Source organism: Crocodylus siamensis, chromosome 1, assembly GCF_052110815.1.
Source record: "Crocodylus siamensis isolate JL-2025a chromosome 1, ASM5211081v1, whole genome shotgun sequence".
In the NCBI taxonomy this organism is placed as follows: Eukaryota; Metazoa; Chordata; order Crocodylia; family Crocodylidae; genus Crocodylus; species Crocodylus siamensis.
This window is the reverse complement of record NC_143395.1, coordinates 137932044-137957205: the sequence shown is the minus strand read 5'-3', so window position 1 is coordinate 137957205 and position 25162 is coordinate 137932044. Positions and strand designations below refer to the sequence as shown.

At 43.0% G+C, this 25162-nt stretch overlaps 1 protein-coding gene across 1 annotated transcript in view; it reads left to right on the top strand.

The window, feature by feature from the left end:
* EGLN1 (egl-9 family hypoxia inducible factor 1) overlaps nt 1–25162 on the top strand; it is a 46663-nt gene that overhangs the window by 9137 nt on the left and 12364 nt on the right. The window contains exon 2 of the mRNA XM_090044012.1: nt 24517–24636. Within this exon, the coding sequence (XP_089900138.1) occupies nt 24517–24636 (120 nt within the window). The remainder of the gene's footprint in view (nt 1–24516; nt 24637–25162) is intronic.

The following is a 25162-nucleotide window of genomic DNA, read 5'->3' as shown; positions in this document are numbered from 1 at the left end:
TGTCACGTTCCACTAAGGATGTGGCTGGACTCTGGGGATGAGACTAACCTGATCATTGGGTGCATGGTGTGGTTTTCAGTTTCTGTGTTTCTGCTCAGATAGAATCTGTAAACTTGATGGATCCAATGCGTTACAAATATTCCTTGTTTACTGTATTTCATTCAAACATCCTGTGTTCCAAATTTGAACAATCAGCACTGTCAGAAGTTATCAAAAGGCCTTTATGTTGGACTTGAGTTATTGAAAGTGGCCTTTTGATTCAGAGGAATGAATTTTGATGTGTTTGTTCATTATCAGTTGCTGAAACTCAAAATAAAATGTTTCTGTCAAGTCTTTGGAGGTTTTTAAGGCCTGAGTTGACAGAGCCCTTACTGAAATCTTCTAGTTGAGGATGGTCCTACTTTGAAAAGGGAATTGGACTAGATGAACCTCCTGAGGTCCCTTCCAACCCTAAATTTCTATTACTATATAATTCCAAGTGAAAAGACTTATTTTTGAAGCAAAATCCCAAAATACGAATTTATATGTAGCACAGTCATTATGTAGGAAACTTTCAGTCAAAAACATGGTCTTTTATGGTAAGTTTTGTTGCAAATTTTAGCTAAGACATTTGTCATAAAAGGAGAGCAAGTATATCACGCAGATAGCAGAATTGGACTTGAGGGGTCCATTGCTTTCATTGCTGTGTGCATCCATTTAAGATGGGGCCTTGTCATTTTGAAACAGTATGGTGCTTAGTATTTAAAATCGTTTCTTTATATACTAAAGATTATTTTATGGTACAGTAATAGAAAATTGTAGTTTAGTATTGCTAGAGATTTGTATGGTGCAAATGCAGTTGAGACACAGATCTTCATATGTATTTCCTAAAATAGCCAATTCACAAGCATTAAAATCTGTTCCTAAAGGCTGAGACGTGAAATACAGACTATAAAATCTTCGGTGGAAACATTATGTTACTATCTTGTTTTGCTTCCTCTACACACCCTCTTCTTTGCCTCTTTTTCTTGGCATCTCTCCCTCTCCTGAGTCCATTGTTCAGTTTTTCTGAGCAAACCCTGTCTTCTTCAGTCTCCTTCCCTCATAAGTCATGGGGATAGGACCAGTGCTTTCCCTGATGTCACTTCTCTCAAAGGTTGTGATTGTGCTGCCCTAGCCTAAGTAGCCACTTCAGGTGCTGGCGTGAAAAAGTTCTTTATTCCCACTCCCATCGTCAAAATGGTGACCCATACATAGACTTCTTCAAAAGCTAGCATGTAGACTGGATTTCTTATTCTTTGGTTGCAGAAACAAGCATGTCAGGCCCAAATTCCTCTAGCTCTTCAAAAAGTCTTAACCCTTTGAAGCCCAGGTGAGCCAGCCTCCTCTTTACACCTGCCAGGGCTTCAGAACTACCCTGTAGAACAGGCTGTTTCTGTTCCTTACTGACTGCAGTCATCTTTGGAGGTCCCTTTCAGAACTGTAGCCATGTAGGGCAGACTTGTTATACTTTGAACAGTTTCTGTAGTCTTTGAATTTTTCCCCCAATTTCCTCTTTTATTCTCTAGTGTTCCAGGGTAGCTCTGTTCAGCATTAGTTTTCTTTAATGCTTTTAACTGCATAGCTACAGTCATTTTTGAGTTGTTGGCAACTCTGGGATTAAAGATTGGTATTCATTCCATTGTTCACGCACATCAGTGATTTCAGCACACCCTCTGTCTCATTATGTCCTGTCAATACTGTCAACATATTTTGCCAATGTTGCCACTTTGGCATGCTGTGCCATCCTAGCCTTGGTGAGTTCACTTCAGCATTGTCCAGTAATCAAATGGGACACTTCGTAATAGTCTTTCCGTTTGAGAGAAGGAGTCGTCTTTTCTTGTCAGTGTATTTTCAGGTTGAAATTCTTTGAAAGAGGTATGTGTTTTAATGGCAACAGCCCTCAAAATATTTTATAGCTAATTGTTTCAGTAACATTAGTGGGTATATTTTTGTGAGCTTTCCTGTTAAGTTTAACTTTTTCTCCTGAAGAGTTTACTTGAGAGTCTCCTTCACAAATGGAAATGGTCTCTCCTGGCACCCTGTTCTTCTGAAGGTTTGAGTAATTCCCATGAATGTATAATCAGTCCTAGTGTTTAGATTATGTACTAATAGTCTTGATCTATGTTTTGCTTTTAACCAGTTGGACTCCTCCTAGCAGAACCCTAGAAATGTTACTGGGAATTCTGGAAGACGCCTTCTCTCCAGATGATACCATATTGTATCTTACTTCCTCAGCAGACTGGGCCAGACTTCCAGGTTGCCCTGGGATCTGGCTGGGCTCTTTGGATCCCCTGCACTCTGGGCAGAAGGAGCCGGTGGCCAAGTCCACTCAAAAGGGGTCACTGGGTACCGACCCTGCAGCCCCGCGTACCTGTTGGGGCCCTATGGAAGTGCATGGGCCTCCCCGGCCCATGGTTGGGTCACCAAGATAAGCCTGAATTCATGGCCGGGCTCCTAGAACTGTGACTCAGCATGGCCCTCGGGCTTGTCCCAAGCCAGACCTCTAGGTTGACCTGGGCTCCCCGACTCCCCAGGCAGGGGGAGCGAGCAGATGGGTTGATTGCTCAGAGAAGTTCAAAACTAAACATTTTCCTTAAGTAGAACAGGCAGCCTGGTCAGCTCAGACAGCAAACACAAGTGTACAGTTAAGTTGCAACTGTTAGATGTGCTGAGCCAGACTTCTTTACTTTTCATTCCATCCAGGAAGAGCACACACCAACTGCTGAAACTTCCTTAGCCAGACGAAGGGTTTTTGAACCCGAAAGCTTGCTTAATGATTGTTTTCCGACTATTTAAGTTGGTCTAATAAAAGATATCAGATTCACGCAAAGAACCTTGTCTGCCTATGTCCTTAGACCAACACAGCTACAACGTATATCCCCAAACACAAATGTATATATTTTAGTGCTTACCTCTTTGCAGTGGGGTGGAGATCAGCCAGACAAAGAACAAGCCTGAGCCTGCAGTTATCTGCTTATCTTGTATCTATCTCCCTTATCTCCTCTCACTTTGGGGCACTCTTCAAAGGAATATGACAGTGCCCCAGGGTGCCTGGCATCCTGGTTGACAGTCACTTAGTATACTGTCTTATCACTTCCCTTTCCAAGAGTAATTTTGACACTGCACTGCCCATTTCAGAAAACAGGAGGCAGGATCTTGGAAAAGATGCCAGATGACTGTATTGAACATACTTGAGAAGCTTTTCTACGCTTTTTAGGGAGAGGGGATCATTTGGACTGAGCATTGGTTAGCTGAGTAAAATGTTCTGAAGGCCAATAGATGGGCTTTTATGTAAAATATAAATTTTAAAGCAATTTTATATGTATATCCCAGCCTTAAACGAACCCTCAAGCTGATCAGGGTAATAGTTCTGGAAGTTTTTAATGAGAGGACAGGGGATGGGCCAGCCTTTCCTGTGGCTTGAGTGACCTTTTTATAGAGGCAGTATCTGTTATGCTGTGGTGCCTTGTACAGCTTGGAAGCTTGAAGATATTTTTGGCTAGGTTAGTTTCTGTTTTTTTTTCTTTTAATTGATGGAGTCCAGGAATAGGCTAGTTGTGTAATAACACAAGTTAAATTGCTGTAGTGCTTGCAATTTAGTGTATTTCTGATGTATATTCTCCCTTCAGAATGGAGAGAGCTCTAGCAGAATTTTAATGATCTTAAGGATGTAGTGTATGAAATGTTTTTCAGAGCATTTTGTTGTCAGTTAAGTGCAGTTTTGATTTGCTTCCTGCAGTCCTTGTTTAAATATCTATTAAGCAGACCTTTACCAGAAAAGCCAAAGTCTACAAGTTTTGCTTTATTCAAACCATATTTGATCAGCTTTTTAATTAAACGTATTGGGCCTTTCTTAGTTTCAGCTAAAATTGTTCCATTGTTGTTGAGGCAGTTGGCACATAGCCTTACCACTGTGAGAAAGGAAACTGTGGCTAGTTGATAAGGGCATCTTGAGCTAATTAAATTTCAGCTGGCATGTTATATTATGCCCAGTGAAATAGTTGTTAGCCAATTATACTACTGGATGGCTTAACCTTATGTGTGGTCTGAAGTTGAGGGGAAAAATAGAATAGACAATCTGAAATATTGTTGTTCATAAAATTAAGTTTACTTTTTGGAGGGGAAAAAAAGTATGGTAGTTTGAATCGAGAAACATAAAATGCACGTTTTTATAAGCAAATGAGGATGCATCTTTTTAGTAATGGTACAGTGAATAACTATACTACATCTCTGCCGGAGTGAGTTGGCCCAGAAGTTTGACTCCCCCTAGCTGCTTATTGCCTTTTTAAAAGGAATGCTATCAGTAGAAAACTATAAAAGTTTAGTTTATCTAGGAGTTGATAGTAATTGAGAATACTACATTTGCCTTGTGCCCTCTGCCAGTTCTCATACTTCTGTAAAATTAAAAACAGAAACAAACCCCCCCCCCAAAACTTATTTTGCTGTTGCTGTAACACAAATTCTGATCAGTAGGCAGTAAAAAGATGCAGTGTATTTTGTACTTACAAAACTGGGGAACCAGCCCTCCCCAAACATGTGATTTGTTTGCTCTGACTGAGTAGTACTTCTAGGAAGAGAGAGAATATTTTCATGGTGTACATGGTTTCTCCTTACCAACTGTTTTCCCTTAATTGCCAAGAACCATGCTTTTTAGATTTTACAAAATAAAGTACTTTCAAAGCCTGCAGTCCACTGAAATGTTTTAGTTGATAATTTTTAAATATGACTTCACTTTAAAAGATATATACACCTTTCTATTTTTAAATAAATATTTTTTATTTATATTTAAAAAGCACTTTAAATTAATTTCAAAATGAAATAAAGGTCTTGCTGTTGGGCACAAACTGCCCCCTCTCATGTCTGTCGTTTCTTCCTACTATGCACTCGGTCCAATAAAAGATATCACCAAAAACATACTTGCTTGCAAACAGAACTGCACTTGAACTGCGCCGGTCTAACTAGATTGGGTAACTCTGGTAGGCAATTGAGGTAAGGACCTTGCATACTTCAGTAGTTAGCCTGTGCTGCTGTTAGCCAAGCTAACTGGCAATGGTAGACATCAAGGCTTAGCTATGTTTTTGGCCAGAGTGCCAGAAGCACCTCAACCTCAACTTATAAAATGTTGGTGTGCCGGGGTGGATGGTAGCGAAGCTGCAAGGGGCCCAATCCTTGTTGGGCAGTGCAGCCCCAGCCCCCCATACACCCCAAGGCGTGCATGTGAAGCAAAATGCCTTTGCATGCCATGCTCTGATGCACAAGCTGGGGGTTGTTGACCCCTTGTGTATATCTTAGCATTTTGCATTCATGCCCCTTGACTGAGGTGAGAAGCTATCCTTTAAATAATCAAGCAAAAATGAAAGTTGAATATTAGATTTTATTTTGGGTTCTTTTTTCTTTCATACATGTAATTGTCCTAAGAAAAAGATCATCAAAATGAGTGGCATAGCTGTTAAAGCATTTTGCTTTTGCAAATACATACGGCCTTTACACTGAATCTGGTACTGTATTTGCTAATGGAGAAGATGTGTTGCATCTGTGTATATTTCTCTGGCCAGAAAATACCAGTGTGATCATCTAGTCTGCCCTCCTGTGTAACACAGGCCTTTGCAGTTTCCTGAATTAATTGTTGCTTGAACTAGAAATATATTTCGAGAAAGCTTGACCAAAGTAATTCCAGTGAAAGAATCCAGAATGTCCTTTGGTAAATTGTTACTGTGGCTGGGCACTTTTGGGTGCCGGGCACTTTAAGGCTGGGAGTAGGCAGCCAGCAGGTGCAGGCCTGCTCTGATAAGGCAGCCATTTTAAGTCTAGGCCCACAGGGCAGAGTTTGCTGCAAACAGCCGAGGAGACAGCATCTGGCTGAGCTCCTGCTCAGGAACATCTTGGAGGTAAAGGCAGGAGCTACGGGGATGGCAGAAGGCCCCTGGTCCTGTGCATGACTCAAAACTGCACCCTGCTGGGGATGGGTGGCCTGGTGGGGCTGTTTGTGGTGGTACAGTCCCCCAGAAATGCCAGACCAGTTACCACTCCAGGGAAAGACAGGAAGGGGTGCCTTAAAACCCCAGCCCCCACATTGTGGTGGGTTACCTGGATTCAGGATCAGGCATGGGGGCCAGGCATAGCTGCAGCCACCTGAGCCCCACAGGGGCGTAAGACCCCAGAGGCCCCAGTGTGAGGGGGCAGTCATGTGGCCTCAGAAGGGAAGCAGTAGTGTAGCTCTAGGGAGAGTTCATGAGAGCAGAGGTGGTCTGCACAGAGTAGGAGGCGTCTTTACAACCCAAAGAACTGCATAATCCAGGTGTTGAGTAGGACTGAAAGGACAGCCTAAAAGGCAGCACATGGGCCAACTCCTGGAGTAATACTGTTAGCTATACAGTGAAGGCCCTAGTGAGAGGGCATAGTTGAAAGGCCCCAGCTGTAGGGCATAAGTTGAAGCCCCAGGTAGGGGGTGGACAGGCCAAGGTTAGTCTATGGACACCTGAGGTCACAGTGGCTCAGCCAAGGAGTAGGACAAGTCATGACCCCAGTAAGTCCTCAGGCATGTCAAGGCTGTGTAATTGGGTCAGAGGGAGACTCCAGGAAGTTCTCAGACACTGAGAGGCCGAGTTCAGGTCAAAGTGTAAGAACTTGTTTGGATGCCATCTGCGAGGCCTGGGCCATGGGGTAGGAGTAGTACAGAGCTGTGGATAGCGCCCCTGGCATCAGGGCATTATAATGGGCAGCATTCCATTTAAAACAGCAGTTTATTAAACCAGCAAGTCGTGGCAGGGGAGACTGGGTGGACTGCCCCATGTAGATGGATGGGCAGGCTGAAGTTGAGTCCTGGCCCTGAGCATGCCCCTGTCACAGTTACAATGGTTAATTGTTCTTACTGTTAAAAATTTGCAGTGGTATGTTTAATCTGAATTACCCAACTTTGGCTTCAGCCACTGGATCTCTATCTTTCTTTTGCTAGAAGAAACTGCTCTATTATTTTTCACAGGTTAAAAAAAAAAAAAAAAGTAAAAACTAAGCTGGCATTTGCTAATCGGCTCTTCAAGTCTATTCAGGGGTGCCTTGAGTCTAAAAAGGTTGAGAACCATTGACCTAGAGATAAATAAAGGTGTTGTTCTATATCAGGCTTCTCTGCTTGTGTATTTAGCCACACTGAATAGAGGGAAGTTCAGTGTCTGAGCCCAAGCCCAGTCTTTCATGGATTCATAAACTGGATGATGCTAATTAATGATGCAATATTAACACTTGCAACATTAATGCCTGTTCCTGGTGGGAAAGATCAAAGCTCTGAGTACTTTTATTGAGGCCAGGGGCTTCAAATTCATTAGGCCTTGCGGGTCAGATGAGTACCATGGGACTGGGTCCAGAGGCTAGATCTGCTCCCCCGCATGCCACATGTGGATTCAGTCTAACATCCACAGGGAGAAGCACATCTAGGATTTTACACAGGTGGATGTAGGAACAGTAAATAGCACTGCAGTGGTGGCTGCACCCCCTACTCCCAGCCTCATTTCTCCTCCCTCCCTGGCCCTGGCCACCCAACCCCAACTGGTAGAGCAGCAGCCAGGGATTGTAAGTCCCAGGTAAGAATTCCACTCTCCCCCTCCCTTCCATGCTCAGAAGCACTTTCCCTCCACTCCTGCCTTCTTCCTCCATCCCCACCTGCCATGGCTAATGTCCCTTCAGAGCCTCTCCAGCTGGCCTGCACAGGACAGCAGCAGTGGTAGCAGTCAGACAAGTTTCCCCTTCCTGTGCCTGAGTTAGTGGGGGATACTCAAGGGGACCAGACAGAAAAAAGGAATCCACCCACTGCCACTGTCTTGGCCTGAACCCTGCCCCTACACAGCCTGGCTAGTGTGGTTCTGGAGCTCCCTCCATCCTCAGGCGTATGGCAGCACCAGGCATGGATGGGGACAGGGATGGAGATGAGGAAGGGACATGCTTCTGAACATGGAGTGGAAGGGAGGTGGGAACTGGACAAATCTTACCTTCTTTGGAGACTTAAAATTCCCTATATGCTGTTCCTGTCACGTTAGAAAGAGGGGAGTAGCTGTACCACCGCATTCCCTCTGCATCTGCCCCTATCCAGAGGCAGCACCATGCGTTGGATGATAGGGCTTCATGGGCCAGATCCATCCTGCCTGCCTGCCTGCCATATTTTTGATACCCCTGATATAGGCCACTGCATAACAAATGGACAGTAGATGTTCCTGAGTGCTGCCCATTTAGGTCAGTCTTGAATTAGTGACATATAATGGGATGTTGTGTGCTTCCACTTTTTTATTAGCTGCTTAATTTCACTTTGCAGATGCAGGAGTGTTCTTGTTCTTTGCAGAACAAGGAATCATCTGTAGACTAAATTGTATTAAGTGTGGTCTCCACAGGGATTGTGACTTCTTATTTCATTACCAGGACTAGCTGTTCCCAAATTCCTGCAGATGTTAATAGCCTTAATTGCTCTAATCAATCCACTTAGCAGCATCCTTTCCGCTTGTCCCTCTCTGTTTTATATAACATCTTTTATTTCTGCCAGTCCCTTCTTAGCATCTGTAAGTTGTAGTCTTCAAAAGTTCATGCCTCTCTGAACCATTCTAGTCTCTAAAGCGTCTCCCTGCCTTACCTTCCCACAGGCATCTAGTAAACATCAGAACTATAGAATATCTTTAAACCTTGTTTGTGCACATTTAAAAGAAAGCTGTTGCATCTAGTTACAAATCAGTTACTTGATTAGAAAAAACAGACCTGTGTTGTCTTGATGTGCGCTTGATTTTAAGATATGGGGAGTACAACCTGTTAGTTGAAAGCATGAAAAATAAAGGATTTTTAGTTTTCCAGATTTCTTTATTTTCAACTTTTTTAAAAGAAATAGCTAGAGAGGTAAAATAGACTGAAGTTTTCAGAAGGAAGTGGATACTGATTAAATGAACTTGAAATTTGTATTTGCCTATATTTGAGCTTGAGTTTGGTTGACAGACAGCCAGCTGAGAGATTTTTGGAGAAGATGAAAGTGTTCCTGGTGTGTTCTTCGATTCCTTTAGAGGATCTGTCATCAGTTTTGATTGGGGGAAAAAGATTTCCCTTTTCCAGTATGGTTTGTATGCTTACAGTCCTATTAGATTCCTTGTATCTTAATATGGAGATGCCAGTATTAGCTAATTATACTGTGTTTCTAGTCTGTTGCAAAGCTGCAATCTTGCTCCTGAATTGTGGCACAACTGTCTCTTGTTTTAAAACTTGGAGCTTTTTTTTGTGACTTGATCCATGTGGGACAGCCTTGCTTCAGTTCAGTTAAAGGTGCTAGTAATAAACTTTTGAGATGTATGGTAATCTAAGAATTTAAGAGATGGTTTTCTTTTCCTGTGTTCTGCAGTTATGCCTGAGGCCCATTGGGGTATCTCAGTTGTTTTGTGCTGGGAACTCTAGTTTCATAGGGTCAGTAGTAGGGCACTAATAATTTAAAAAGCATGCTTTTGGAACTTGCATACACTGATCAGGAGGAGCATTTGTCAAGCTTTTGATTGTGTCTTTTCCCTTCTGCCAGATGATCCTCCATAGAGAATCTGATGCTGCTCCCTCAATCTTAATACTTAGGAACCAGAATGCTTTGTGCTCTGATGTAGCATCTGCATTTTGACATCTTATCAAAAACAAACCGTTTCCACAGATTCAGCTCCAGAGTATATTCGAGTTAATCTTTTGTCAAGTTTTCTAGTGCAGAGCAGGCCAGAGTGCATGGTTGCCGAAATTCTGGTCTGTGCTGGCAAGAGAGACCATCTTGGGACTCTAAATCTGATCACGCTAATGCCCAGCCATATAGTGTGTTATAATGATCATGCTCTGTGTAGCATTGATAACTGAATTCCTAGAATGATGAATGAGTCTCACCATGGAACAGTCCTGTGGCTATTTTAATATTTCCCCATCAGGGCACATAGTTACATTAGTGCTGATATGCCAGAAAACCTCATTCCGCAGAAGTAATGCATGAGACTATGTGGATGTAGCAAGTAGGCTGGAGGTGGTCCTACTGTACTGAAGCTGTGGCATGCAAGGTAAGGTGCCCATTACAATACCTGCCCACAGGGTTCATGCTGCTGCTTGGACTGATGATTCCCAGGTACTTGCACACACTGCTTTTTTGTTCCTTTAACAGTAATTCAAACCCTGGTTATACTGAATGATGAATGTTAAAGCAGATTAAAATGTTAATGCTTTTCAACTCTGGTTTTAAGGCCCAAGTAACCTTTTCCTTGGAGAAGCTGTCAGTGAATGTCAGCACCAAAATTTATGCCAGCAGAGTATAGGGTGATACAGGATGAAATGTTGGTCACTAAGTAGGGTGACTGTTTGCCCAGGACAGTCCCAGATTTCATAAGCTGCCCTGACCAGGTGGTGGAAATTGAAACAAAAGTCCCAGAATTGGCTGCTTCAGGGAAAGGCAGGCAGACAGGGGCATGGGACATAATTCAGTGGGGAAGCAGAGTGGCATGGCACATTGGGCTGCACTGCTGTTGCTGTGTGGAAGCAAGATGGGTGGACTGGATCCTGTGCACATGTGCCCAGCCTGGCTCCTCCTGAGCAGCAGCTGGAGGTGAGGGGTGGGCTGGGTTGGGCAACACTCCAGTTCACCTGCCTCATCTTTTCAGGGGGCAAGGAGCCTAACCCTGTGAAATATCGGGGTTCTAATGTACCAGCATGTGCCAGTGTGCTTAAAACTGCCACTTGGCTTTGCTCCTGACAGGTTGAGAAGATGGGTGAGAACATTAGTAGGAGTAGGGGTTGATATAGTTTACTTAGACTTCAGGAAGGCCTTCGATACGGTATCCCACCCCGTACTAGTGAGCAAGTTAAGAGGCTGTGACTTGAATGATTACACAGTCCAGTGGGTAGCAAATTGCCTAGAGGGTCATACCCAAAGAGTGGTGGTGGATGGGTCGGTATCGACCTGGAAGGGAGTGGGTAGTAGGGTCCCACAGGGCTCGGTCCTTGGACCGATACTCTTCAATGTCTTCATCAGCGACTTCGACGAGGGAGTGAAGTGTACTCTATCCAAGTTTGTGGATGATACAAAACTGTGGGGAGAGGTGGACATGCCGGAGGGCAGGAAACAACTGCAGGCAGACCTGGACAGGTTGGACAAATGGGCAGAAAACAATAGAATGTGATATAACAAGAAATGCAAAGTGCTGCACCTAGGGAGGAAAAATGTCCAGCACATCTACTGCCTAGGAAATGACCTGCTCAGTAGCATGGAAGTGGAAAGGGATCTCAGAGTCCTAGTGGACTCCAAGATGAACATGAGTGTGATGAAGTCATTCAGAAAAGCTAACTGCACTTTGTCATGCATCTGCTGATGCATGATAAACAGAACCAAGGAGGTGATACTTCCCCTCTATCAGGTACTGGTCAGACTGCAGTTGGAGTACTGCGTCCAGTTTTGGGTGCCGCACTTCAAGAGGGATGTGGATAACCTGGAGAGGGTCCAGAGAAGGGCCGCTCATATGGTTAAGGGCTTGCAGGCCAAGCTCTACGAGGAGAGACGAAGGCACCTGGATCTCTTCAGCCTCTGCGAGAGAAGGTTGAGAGGTGACCTTGTGGCTGCCTATAAATTCATCATGGGGGCACAGAAGTGAATTGGTGAGCCTCTACTCAGCAAGGCACCCCTGGGGGTCACAAGAAATAATGGCCATAAGCTAGCAGAGAGCAGATTAGGCTGGACATTAGGAGGAACTTCTTCACAGTTAGAGTGGCCAAGGTCTGGAATGGGCTCCCAAGGGAGGTGGTGCTGTCCCCTACCCTGGGGGTCTTCAAGAGGAGGTTGGGTGGGCATCTGGCTGGGGTCATCTGAACCCAGCACTTTCCTGTCTTTGCAGGGGGTTGGACTCGATGATCTACTGAGGTCCTTTCCAACCCTAACATCTGTGAATCTATTAATTTATGTATTAGATCTCCCATTATCACTACCACTAGGGGGGCTGCCCTTGTGACAGTGTCACCTTCAGAAACTAAAAAAACATGACTGCAAGAACCTGCAGAACCCCCAGCTGCAGGATCTTGTGTTGGAGGTGGGGATGATGGGACTGAGGTCGTATGATGTAGACCAGAGGTCCCCAACCACGGGGTGTGGAGAGTTGGCTGCCAAGTCATGGCACAAGCTGCCCCTCTTGGACCTCTGCTGCCTGGGTAAGCAGCTTCTGCCAAAGGCAGTCATGTGTAGAGTTAAAGCTGGGTGGCGGGGCAGCCCCAGGAGGGAGGCAGCTGGCTCTGTGCGCCCTGTCCCACTCCTGTGCCAGTCTGCAGGATAAAAAAGGTTGGAAACTACTGAGTAGACTCTTGAACTGAGGTAGGTTTCCTTTAAGGAAACTTTGCCCTGGTTCAATTTCATGGTAACGTTTGTCCAGGTCAGAGCAGCTTGATCTAGGGATAGCTCTTCATGTATTTTTGGCCTGAAATGCAGTTGCCTTGTGGTTTTTTGCCTTTAGGTTACCTGTCTTGGAGGAAGTCTTATCTGTGTAGCTATAGCCTGATATAGAAAAACAGCTTGCATAGTAAGGTCTCTAAAGAGTAACACCAACACTGTCAGATTTAAACTGTAGGTAAGTTGAAAACTGGTTATAAGTTCTGCTTGGTCATAAACTGTAGTCAGATTTGAATTCATTTGAATGTTATTTTAAAGCAGTAGTTTTCTGTATTTGGGGGGTGTTTCCGTGTGACTGAATACTTGTTTCCCTGCTATTATGCTTACTGTCGGCTTGAATTTTTTTTTTAATGCATGGAAAACTAAAGATGCTACCCAGAGGACTGGAGTAATATTGTATAGTATATCATGTGAAAATGGAGTGCAGATGTTGGCACAATGGTTGTCGATGTGCTTTTTTTTTTTTTTTTTTAATATTTATTCTGAATAGCTATTTTTAAATTACTTTGTAAGCAAGCCTTCTCATTCAGCATGAGGCTTTGATTTGGGCACTTTAAACATCTGTTATATAGCATTAAACTATAATTGCATATTCAGTGAATTGCCCAGACATCTACATGTAGATTTTAACACAAACACATTCGTATATAGTGAATTTATACCTCTGCCTATATAGTTAATCTAATGTATGCAAAAATTTTCCTGCATAGAATTCCCATCTAAGTCCAGAAAGCTTTGCTGTAAGCTGAATTTACATTTTAAAAAGTTAGCTTTTTGCTTTTTAATTGGAAACAAAATCAGGTTTAAATGAACAATGAAAGAAAAGCTAAAGCAAATGTTAACAGTTCATCATGAAGTGTCCTGGCACTATGCAATTACTTCACTAATTTTTAATACATTAATAGGGTCTTCCCCAAATGTTAACACACAGTGCCAAGAATTTGAAGACCTCACTAAAAAACTCCAGTGTGTAGTATAGGTTTGAAATGTATGACTTGACTGTTGGTCTCTCAACTACACATTTTGTCACTAAAAAAATCTATTTGTAAAGTCAAACATCTATTCTGTTCTCAAAGTGTATGTGACAGGAAAAGACTTTTTTGGAGTTCTGCAGTACAGGGAAGGAAACCATGCTTATTTTGACATTAAGGGGGTGTGGTGGTAGATATGAGTTTTGAAGGAAGTGGAGACCTAGTACGTTCAATATTTATACAAGTATTTAACTTAGAATTTACACTGTAGATATTTAGGGCCTGGCTAAATATCTTGTGTAGCAAAATACAGAAAAAAAAATGAGGATACTGTATTTTATGGGAAAAATGTTTCTTGTGCAAACATTGGGTATCCAACCCATCTCAACAGAATAGATTTTTTCATAGTACAGTATCTTGATATTCTTGCTTTTAAGGACCAGCTGTGAACTAAGGTGTTTAGAAGTGCCTAAAAATCAGTATGTAGTAAAGTTACTTGGCCTCTTTTTGTACTCTAAAGACCTGGGCTTGGTTTGAAATTAGGTGAATTATTACTATTTTATACATCTATAAGTTCTTCAGTTATTTCTACCATCAAGCCAATTGTTTCCATCTCAAAAAGTAGTTTCGTGCGATCTTTGCTACTATTCCTCATCTCAGACTAAAAATATTTTAGTTTGAAGATATTGAGATCTCTCAGTCTCTCACTTTTGAGCCCTAAATTCTGTGGTGCTAAAAATGCTTGGTCGCTGAACCATTTTTATATAGAGGAACCTGTGATAGCTGGTAACTGTGTAATAACTTAGAATTTATTTGTATAATAATTATTAGTATGAAATGTACTGCTTTTCACTTTTTCTTTAGTTGGTTTGTATTTAGTCCTACTGTAAGTACAGATTTAGGCTGCTACAAAGTTGAAATATTTTGTCCCAACTTCAGAATGCAATTTTGCTTGTTTTCAGAGTTCCTCTTTCAAGGACAGGGAGTTCTCTTTTTAAAGTTATCATTTTTTTTTCTTCTGTTTTTGTCATTTCTTTTTTCTTTTCTGAAGCATGGTATAAACTGCAGTGCCAAAAATAGTGGAACATATCTTATTGGAGCTTGAGGATTAGTGTTTTTGCAACAGCAGCAGCATCCACGAATAATGTTACTCAGAAGGATTAAAGTTAATACATCTCCAAAGATTACATGATATTTTCATGCTCAGAAGTACTGTATATTCATTTTGAAGACCTGCTCAGAGTTAAGCTAGTGTACAACTCTTTGTGGATGCTCTTCATTCAATTTAAAGGTAGATTCACTGTAAGAACGTATCAAGTTAACTCAAATCTGTGGAAGCAAGGTTTAAATCAGATTAACATGATCACCCTGGTGTTTTTCACTGATCTAACAAAATGACCTTTTAAAACAATACTTAAGTTTAAACTGAAACTTGGAGCAAGAGGTCTAATGTAACTGACAGCCTAGAAAATGCCAGCATTGTAGATAGTGAGGAAAATCTATTTTAATATTCTTTTGAAATTCTTTTAAGGTTGATTATTGGCAGATTTGCTTATTTGTTAATTTTGACTTGTGAATTTTGTAAATTTGTTAGCTATTTGGGATGAGAGAGAAGCTTGATATTTAAAATAGCTACATCTCAGAATTTGGGTGGTGGGGTGAATAGCCTAGTGGTGGTAGGATTTTGTTTAGAAGCCATCATGAAGAGCCCTTATTTCACTGTTCCATTGCTCTGATCCCAGTCTCAGAGTCTTATCATTTTACCAGGCCTTCATTGTTACTTCCCCCCACCTCCCCATTTGGGGGCCTGTTTCTGCAATTCCTGGGGCACACTCTGTGCATCAATTGGTTTTGTACTTGTTTCCACAAAGGCTAAGTCTCTCTTTCAAGTCAGTAGTATTTAGATAGGCACTTGGTGTTAGCTGCTCCTTTCAACATTTTTATGTATTTATTTGTGTTTTGTGCACTCGCATCATCTTTCAAGACACTTTCTAGTTACTAAACTGTAGCTGCTCCATTTTGTTTCCTTGTTCATCTGTAACAGTTGATGGAGACTTGTCTAAACATTTGAGATTTCCTAGACCTGGTTTAAAAATATGCTGAGTGCATACAGCAACTTGGAAAGGTTGGCATCTCTGTTTTCTCTGATAGTTACAGATGAAAATTTGACACTGGAAAATCCTCCTCAGTATGATATAAGGAATTTATTGTTTGTTCATAATAAGTATAACTGAAAAAATTTAATTTTCTAGCATCAAATTTTCAAGGTTACAATACATTGTTTAACCTAATCCAACCTTAAATTAATTCTGCCACGTTATGTAGGCTGTTTTTAGTTCTTGGGTTTTGTTTTGTTTTCTGTGTAGGCACCGTTTTGATCCTCGTGCTATTGCACACAGTGAAGTGCATTTTAAGAGTCAATACAGAACACTGTGTAGGTGCAGGTAGAGCAGGGGTGGCAAAATATGGCCCACAGGTTGGATCCAGCCCACCAAGGGATTTTGTCTGGCCCATAGTGGGTCCTTCAGTTCTACCCAGCCCAGGTGCAGGGGGCAGCCCAGGCTATGGTGTGTATAGTGCGGCAGGGCTGGGGCAGCACAGTGCCCAGACTCATTTCTGGGCAGCCTCATCGGCGGTGGCTCCTTCTGGCTGCCCAGTCACCCAACCCATCCACACTGTGTCTGCTGGTGGGGGGTGGGACCTGTGCAGGTAGGGTGCACAGCCATGGGATGGGGCTGCAGGGGAGCAGTGTTCGGGAGTGGGATGGCCCCAACCATCTGTCTGGCCATGCACTCTCCTGTCATGGCCCTGTGATCCCAGCTCTGGCCCCAGCTACCCATCCCACTTCTGGATGCCGCTCCTTGCCTGCCTGTGGCCCCATCCCAGTTGGCCAGCCAAGCACGGAGCAGAGGCACTTAGGGAATTTTGGTAAGCTGTAGTGTGGGGGGAGGAAGGGGGCAAGAGCAAGAGTGGGGAGTGCTGACCCAGTCCATGACAGCTCAACAAAACTCCGTATCTGGCCTATGGGCTCAAATAATTGCCCACCTGTAGATTAGAGCATGTGAATTTTTGTGTTCTAAATTGGCTTTTTTAGTCTATACATATCTTTCTCACTGGGGGTAAGGACTACACTGGAAGGAAATAGAACTGTCTTGTTAATTATGTCTTCAGTATATGATAGGTTGTCTCTGAAGTTTACCTGTTACAACAGTTTAGACTAACATCAATTTCTTAGATAATATATATTATGAGTAAACAATAAATCCCTTGCGTCATCTTGAGAGGAAGATTTTGTAGTATCATATTTTCAAGGGTACAGTACATTGCTTAACCTAATCCAAGTTTAACTTGATTCTACCACAGCGTGAGCTGGTTTAGCTCTTGGGTTTTGTTTTGTTTGGCCCCAACTACATGTTGCACTTAAAGCGTGATTAACCAGTTAATTGTACCTTGTGGTCACCTGGCTGCATATTCAGGCAGTTAGTGGTATGATAAAAAGAGGAATAAGCTACAGAGTTATTCCACAAAATAAGTGCAATAACTTTGTAGCTGCTTCCTCTCTTTATTACACCAGGGGCCCCTGTGGCTGGGAGTCCTGTTAACTTAACCGGAGCTCCAGGCTAGGGAGGGCCCATGTGAACTCCAGAGCCTGGGAGCTCCTGTGCTGACAGGAACCCCAGCTACAGGGGCCCCACACAGTCTTCTAGCCATGGAGTGCATGGAGCCCCCCCCATGATTGGCTGATTCTGATCTCCTTGCCGCGGGCGCCTCTAGGACACCTCCTCATCTGGGAGCCCAGATCAGCTGGCAAGGCTCCCAGCCCCTGGCACATAGGATGCATCCCTGTGGCTGGGAGCCCCACCAGCTGATGCAGACTTCTAGCTGGGGTAGCTTGCTTCTTGTCGGTGCAGGGGGAGCCTGGGATTGGGCTCTCATTCTCATTGCCTTTTGAACCAGTTCAGTTCAGTTTACCTCCATCTGATTGAGCATTTCCTTCAAGTACTAAAGGCCAACATCCTGTTTCCTGGCTACAGCTTTTGATTCTTCCAGCTTCACTTCAGCCTGAACTAAATGGTAAAGTTAGCTCACATTTGTCATATTAGTCTAAAAGTACATCTTCCTTTAAGTCCTGTATCTGATATATTTCCCTTCCCTGGAAATGTACTTGTTATTTTCCACTGGTTTGGGTGTTCCTCTGGGATATCCAGGTTGGGGAGAGGATTGTTGCCTATCATTTTTCCCTTTCATAATGGAGGACGCCACTAGTAGGGATGGTATACATGGGTTAGACCTCTGCCTCTTGCCCAGTGGAACCCTCTCAAACTATTTCCCTTTTCCCATGTTCTCCATCATTCTCTATATTAATATTATCTTTTACTGCATTGTTCTGTTGTGTCCAAGGCATGGCTTTCACAGCTGGTACTTCATAAACCAAATATAGACAGTAGAATTACTCTATTGCATAATATTACTTTTTGTATTGTATTGCTACATGACGGTCTGCTCTCAGGAAATGCTTTCTGTCTGTTTTGACTCGAGATATTTAGAAGTGAGAGTACGTCAGAAGCAACATGTCCGCTTTATAGGGCAGTGATTCTCAACCGGGTGATATTGCAGTACCCTAAGGTGCCTTGAGATCCCTTTCAAGGATTGTGCAGGGTACCATGTAAATGTAGCAGTATAAGGTGTGCAGGTAAACTTAAAAATGTCTTTCAGAATCATTTTCAAGTTTACCTGTACTGATAAAGGATCTGAAACTTAAACACTTTATTATATTTTATAGGTGACTTTAAGTCCCTGTCTTCATGCATACGTATATACTTGTTCTTTGTTAAATGTCTATAATGCTCTTTGTGCTTCCAATTTGGTTTTCATGTGAAAAACACTTACCAACTCTTACAGCTACTGTATTGATAATTTACAAGTAACACTTAAATTTTGAAAGCCTGTAGCATTTCCAAAGCTGAACCAAGTATATATAGAATTCCCATGTTTTAGTAAGTGGATGGTAATCCATAATATGTATGTTTTACTGGCCAGGTGGAATGGTTCTTGATTTATATATTTCTCTTTCCACTGGCTGAATGCCTCATTTGGGAGGATGTGACCCTTTTGAGTGTAACTGAATGATAGGATGCTTCCGCTGGGTACACTAATTTCTTGTTATAGAGAAATTTAGTAGTTGTCTTTTGAAGTTTGTTTTTGACACGCCCATGAATTCAGATGCATTTCTTAAGCATGGTCTAGAAGTGCTTAGTCAGACCTATGAGGTTTTGAGTTCCAGACATTGAAGTAGTTTCATAGTTTCTAGGGTCGGAAGGGACCTGAGCGGATCGAGTCCGACCCCCTGCCATGGCAGGAAAGAGTACTGAGGTCAAGCACATAACTCCAGTAGTCAAGCACATAACGATAGTCTACTTTTAGTTATTTTATCTTTTAGACTAGCACAGTAGAGCATTTTCCAAACCAGGCTACATTCAAGCTGAAAATGTAATTAAGTCAGTATATAATCTAATGTTTCTCAGTTCCAGAAGTTTTATGGTTAGAAACCATGTTGCTTGGAGAATGTAGAAGAGGGTTTTCATTCCTATAGCTACCTGAAAATATTCCCCGCTTACTCTGTTGGGAAAACTGAATACTGAAGTATCAGTACTCATTTTTGGAAAACCAACTTTCTTTTCCTTTATCCTGTTTGTTTAGTTTGCATAGTTTATTTTTAGCAAAGGTGATGCTTGAGTTCTGCCAAACTTGTCTGATCAAAATGCTTTAGTACAGAAAGTTTCCTGATGAAATTTCATGTTGAAATATGTCTTCCAGAACCAGAAGTAAATCTATCCAGATTCTAAACCTCTTCCTTTCTTTTTTTTTCTTTTTTAAAAATGAAGATTAAAAAAATCATAATAATAAACCCCCTTTTTCCCTATCTGTCTGCTCAGAAACATGGACCATGATGTATATTCTAACATAAATGTTGAAGAGAATAATACGGTTCTATTATACTTGTGTGTTAACTTCTGTGTCCTTTACAGCTAAACAAAAATTTGGTACGAAGAACTCTTTAGTACTTGAGAATTCACACATTTGCAATTTTTTCCTTTTACAACACAACACATTTCACAGGTACGGAAGTTTTAAACTTTGTCATTCTGTGTTAAAGTAATCCATTTGGGAAAAGGGAATAGTGAATCTAACTGGATAAAATTATACATAGCGTGCTGTGTTGGCTGCCTTTTTGTATTTGCTGGCTTTCCAGTTTCTAAACTGTTGAAAGATAAATTCTTAACCCAGGTCTCATTAAATAAGTGCTGAGTCATGAAACCTGATGTTGTTAAGTAAATACTGAGTCATGATTACTGGTAGGACCAATATATATTAGATAAACTGTCACAACAAAACTATTTTTCTTTCAGTGTTTGCATGCATGTCTAGATGTTAAATTTTTATTAGAAGTGTCAGACTAAAGTCAAAATCATTACAGCTGTTCTTAAGCATTGACAGTATTTTAGATTTGTGTGTGTCATAGAAAAAAGCACATTAACTGCAAGCATGACTCAGCAGATTATCACCATCTGTCCATTTAATGTATTGTAAGGCTCTTCATTACATCTGTTGGGAAAGGGCTGCTGGGTTTGTTTTCTTGCTGCAGTTAAGGGCTTTCCTGTAGATTTAATTCATAGAACTAATTCTTTTAGAATACAGTGTCCTGATTCCAGTAAGATGTGGGATGGATTCTTCATAAGCAGGGATACTGTTTTTTTCTGTTTTAAAAATCCCAAATTCTCTGTTTAATAAAAACCCTCAAATTTTGTGTTTTCTATGATTAAAATGAAACGCCACTAGTGATATCAGTTGAACACAATGTTTGATTGATATATATTTACAATCTATATATAGCAATTTGGAATCCTACCAGTTCCTCGATCAGTATAATGAATTCTAAATGCCTGTATATTCTGGCATTTGATTTTGGTGGTTTTATCACAAAAATGAGAGCTCCCCCTGTACCCTTTGCTCACCAGGGTGCAGGTCCAGCTGTGGCCTCCCCCCACACACTACTTTATGGTGCTGGTGCCCTGCCCCTGCCCATGCTGTTGCCTCTCGCTCCCAAGCCACGGCTCCCTGCAACCCTGCTGATGAAGGCCCCCAGCCCTCTGCCCCGCTCCCCTGTCAAGCCCTGCCACAGGAGGGCGCCCAGCTGGCACAGCTTTATGAGCACTCGTGGTGCTCTGGAGTGGTACCGGAGGACTGGAAGAGGGCCAACGTGGTTCCCATATTCAAAAAAAGGAGGAGGGATGACCTGGGAAACTGTAGGCCAGTTAGTCTTACCTCGATCCTAGGCAAGCTGTTTGAGAAAATTATTCTGGCACACATCCAGGAGGGGCCAGCAGGGGACTGCTTGCTTAGGGGCAACCAGCACGGGTTCATCAGTGGCAGGTCCTGTCAAACCAACCCGGTGGCCTTTTACGATCAGATTACCAGATCATTAGATGCAGGGGTAGCAGTGGATATGATCTTCCTGGACTTCCGGAAGGCTTTTGACACTGTCTCTCACCCCGTTCTCATTAAGAAACTGGGGGGCTGTGGTGTAGACACCCACACAGTCAAATGGGTCGCCAACTGGCTGGAGGGCCGCACCCAGAGGGTGGTAGTGGATGGGTCCTTCTCAGCCTGGAAGGACGTGGGCAGTGGGGTTCCGCAGGGCTCGGTCCTCGGGCCCGCACTGTTCAACATCTTCATCAGCGATTTGGATGAGGGGGTTAAAAAGCACCCTGTTCAAATTTGCTGATGACACTAAGATGTGGGGGGACGTGGGCCCACTGGAAGGATGCAACAGGCTACAATCAGACCTAGACAGGTTACAAGGGTGGGCGGATGAGAATAGGATGGGTTTCAACACAGACAAGTGCAAGGTGATGCACCTGGGGAGGAACAACCGGCACCATACCTACCGGTTAGGGAACTCCTCTCTTGTCAGCACGGAGGCGGAAAAGGATCTGGGGGTTATAATTGACTCCAAGATGAACATGGGCCGGCAGTGTGGGGAGGCAGTTAGGAAGGCCAGCTGCACCTTGTCATGCATCCACAGATGCATCTCGAACAGATCCAAGGAGATGATCCTCCCCCTGTATGCGGCACTGGTCAGGCCGCAGTTGGAGTACAGCGTCCAGTTCTGGGCGCCGCACTTCAAGAGGGATGTGGACAACATGGAGAGGGTCCAGAGAAGGGCCACTTGTATGATCAGGGGCCAACAGGGCAGGCCCTATGAGGAGAGACTATGGGACCTGAACCTGTTCAGCTTCCAAAAGAGAAGGCTGAGGGGGGATCTTGTGGCCTGTTATAAACTAGTCAGGGGGGATCAGCAGGCACTGGGGGAGTCACTGTTCCCCCCGAGCACCGCCAGGAGTGACCAGGAATAACGGTCACAAGCTGGCAGAGGGTAGGTTTAGGTTAGACATCAGGAAGTGCTATTTCACAGTCAGGGTGGCCAGGGCCTGGAACCAACTTCCAAGGGATGTGGTGCAGGCTCCTACCCTGGGGGTTTTTAAGAGGAGGTTAGATGAACACCTTGCTGGGGTTGTTTGACCCCAGTACTCTTTCCTGCCATGGCAGGGGGTCGGACCAGATGATCTGTTCAGGTCTCTTCCGAACCTAGAAACTATGAAACTTTATCACTTGGGTGGTGCTTAATTGCTGATGGACTTACATAGCACTTCTCAAAGTACAGTTTATTTGTATTTTCACTGTTGAAAGCTGTTTAGAGTATGAATGTAATGAACAGCTAGAGATGGGTGTTGGTGGAATAGGATCCAGCAAAAACTTTCCTTGGCTTCCAGTATTGTGCAAGTTCCATACAATCATTATCTGGCTCTCTGGTAGACTGACATTTTTCAGAAGAAAACGTTGACTTTCTATTGCAGTCAGATGTCTTCCTCTTCAACCCAACTTCCATTTTTTTTCTTTTTTTTCATGCTTATGCAGCATGGGAAATTAGAGAACTTATATGACATTGTTTGGCATCTTAAACCCACAAAATCAAAACAGCACTGAGTTAATCTTCCCGGGGCAGCATTTGATAAATAGTGACCTTGCCAAATATTAGATAACATTATGCTATGTAATATATTTACATAATGTGGGACCCTGTAATGATGAATACATTCAAGGGATTAGGGTTTTATAGGAACTTTTAAGCTCAACATTTTTTGGTTTTATAACTTCTACCAGAATACTACTTTTTCTGTTCAGTGTGAATATATTTCCCTATTTTCGGTTGGTTCACTTTTAAACTTGTATTTATTGCTTCTTAACGATTGTGGCAGGGCACTGTGTGTGCCTGCCACTTTAAGGCCGTGGAGCTGGCAGCCTTCAGGTGCCTAATGAGGGCAGCCATTTTAGGTTCAGGGCTGCCTATATAACCAAGGCAGTTTGGGTGCTGGAGGTCAGGCAACAACACTGCCTGGCCAGAGGTCTGCTGAGTTTCACCTGGAGGTAAGGGAGGAGCTGTAGGGGATGATAGGAGGCTCCTGGTCCTGGGTACGACCTAAAACTACACCCTGCAGGGAGTGGATGGCCTGGTGGGCCTCCCAGTAGTGTGGGAGCCCCCAGGAAATGCCAGGCTAGTGATCATCCTGGTGAAAGCCCTCACCTTCAGGTGGGTCATGTTTCATCGGAGGTAGCTGTGGAGGTGCAAGCCCTGAGGAGGAGAGTTGGAGACCAGGTGTGGCCGAGGCCGCCTGAGCCCTGCGGGTAGCCTCCCACTTTATTAACAACCTTATTAATCTATTAATCAAGGCGTGGCGGGCGAGAAGGCAGGCAGTTAGCCCAAGAACAGGTGAGCAGGCTGTGCTGAGATCAGCCCCGAACAGGCCCCCTGTTACAACGATAAAAGCAATAAAAATGAAAATGTAGCCTTTGCTGTGTATGTAAGCCTGCGGGGGGGGGCTGCATTTTGCTGTCTGTGTACTTTGCCACTAGGGCTTATGCAGCATGGGTAGAGGCAGTGGGGGGGCTTGCTACCCACAAGAACAGTGCAGGGGGGCTTGCCTGTGAGATGGCAGCAGTAAGGGGCTTGCATGGGATGGTGGGCTTGGGCCACTTGTGCAGTGGCAGGTGGCCTTGTGTGGCATGCAGGGGGATTGCTTATACTATGTAGTGGTGGGGTGGGAGGAAGAGGCCTTTTTTTTACTTACAGCGATGGTAGCAAGGAGTTTGTATTGCTCATGTGGCAGTAACAAGTAGGGATCCTGGGAGCCTGCAGGGTGACTCTAGCCCTGTAAACAGGGCAGCATGTGGCCCTGGCCCTCTGAAGTTGGGCAGAACAGCTCTGACTTAAGGTTTCAGTTTTCTTTTGTAGGTGCAGCCAGTAAGTTGTCAAGCAGGTAGAGTATTGGAAAGTTTTAGCTTGATATTGAGGCTGTATTGGTCAGATTTAATCAAGACTCTTGAAGCTGAACGTAAAGGGAATCTCTTCTATCCTTGAAATTTGGTTTCCATAGATATATCAGTTAAGAGCCTTCCTAAAGGTGGGAAATAAATTGGCAAAAGAAAACAGTGGCAGGATAAAATGGACCTCCCAAGGTTAATTGTTACAGTTAGGTTTGAAAAAAGTATGTCCATTCTGAAGTTTTTATCATCTTTGCACCAAAAAGTGTCTTTTTCCCCTTTAAATTCTAATTGTTAGGAATGAATACAATGCAGTAAAATAAAAAGAACTTAATGAAATTACCTGACACAACAATACCTCATCATGGCTATTCAAGCAATTAGTTTCTTTACTGTGGGAGAGAACACACATTCTCATAGACTCCCTCCCCACACTCTATGGCTGTAAACTAGAAACGACGCTATTGGAGCAGTTGCACTTTTAAAACTATTACTTTGTAGGCTTTGACAAGGTTTCTGTAAACATACTTCACATGTAGGCGTTTTTGGATTAATCTGATTTTGGCTTCAGAATTGATTGGCTGGAAGAGTCATAATGAGAGCTGAAAGTCAGAAAAACTTCTGAGAAATTCAGATGTAAGTGGGAAGTAATGGCTGGTAAATTGATGTAGAAATCTGTTTTCCTGGGCAGAAGAAATAACCTTATTTATATGATTTTTCTGATTGCAGGCAATGGTGGCTTGTTATCCAGGCAACGGAACAGGATATGTGCGTCATGTTGATAATCCAAATGGAGATGGAAGATGTGTGACATGTATATATTATCTTAATAAAGACTGGGATGCCAAGGTATGTAATTTTTCTTCCTGTAATAAAAAAGGTTTTAGAGCAAGTTCTATTGTGCATGTTACATGCATGTTGATTCCTGCTCCTGGCTCTTAAAGTTCAAAACATACTTCATATCACTTCAAATTTGTTGAAATCCTTTACCTTAAAGTAATTTGAAATTTGTAGGTGAGAAGTACTAGATATCAAGCACCAATTTTGGTGGGTTTTTTGGTGGGTTTTGAGGGAAGCCAACAGAGCTTTCTAGAGGGCTAGAGGGGAAGTAACTAACGAGACTAATATTACATAAATGGAACAAACAGCTCTTGTGCCCAATTAGTGTTAAAAAAATAACAGGAGAGGGAGCAGAAGTCATCTTAGAAATGTATCTAAAAGCAAATGCTTTGCTTCGACTTTGTTTCCTGTGTTGCTGCTTTAAAAAAAAAAAAAAAGACTGTTTAAACAACCCTTCTGCCTAAGGAGGATTTGGGAAGGCAGAAGCTAAAAGTTGACTTACCATCTTCCTCACTTTGGGAGCCTGTAATATCTC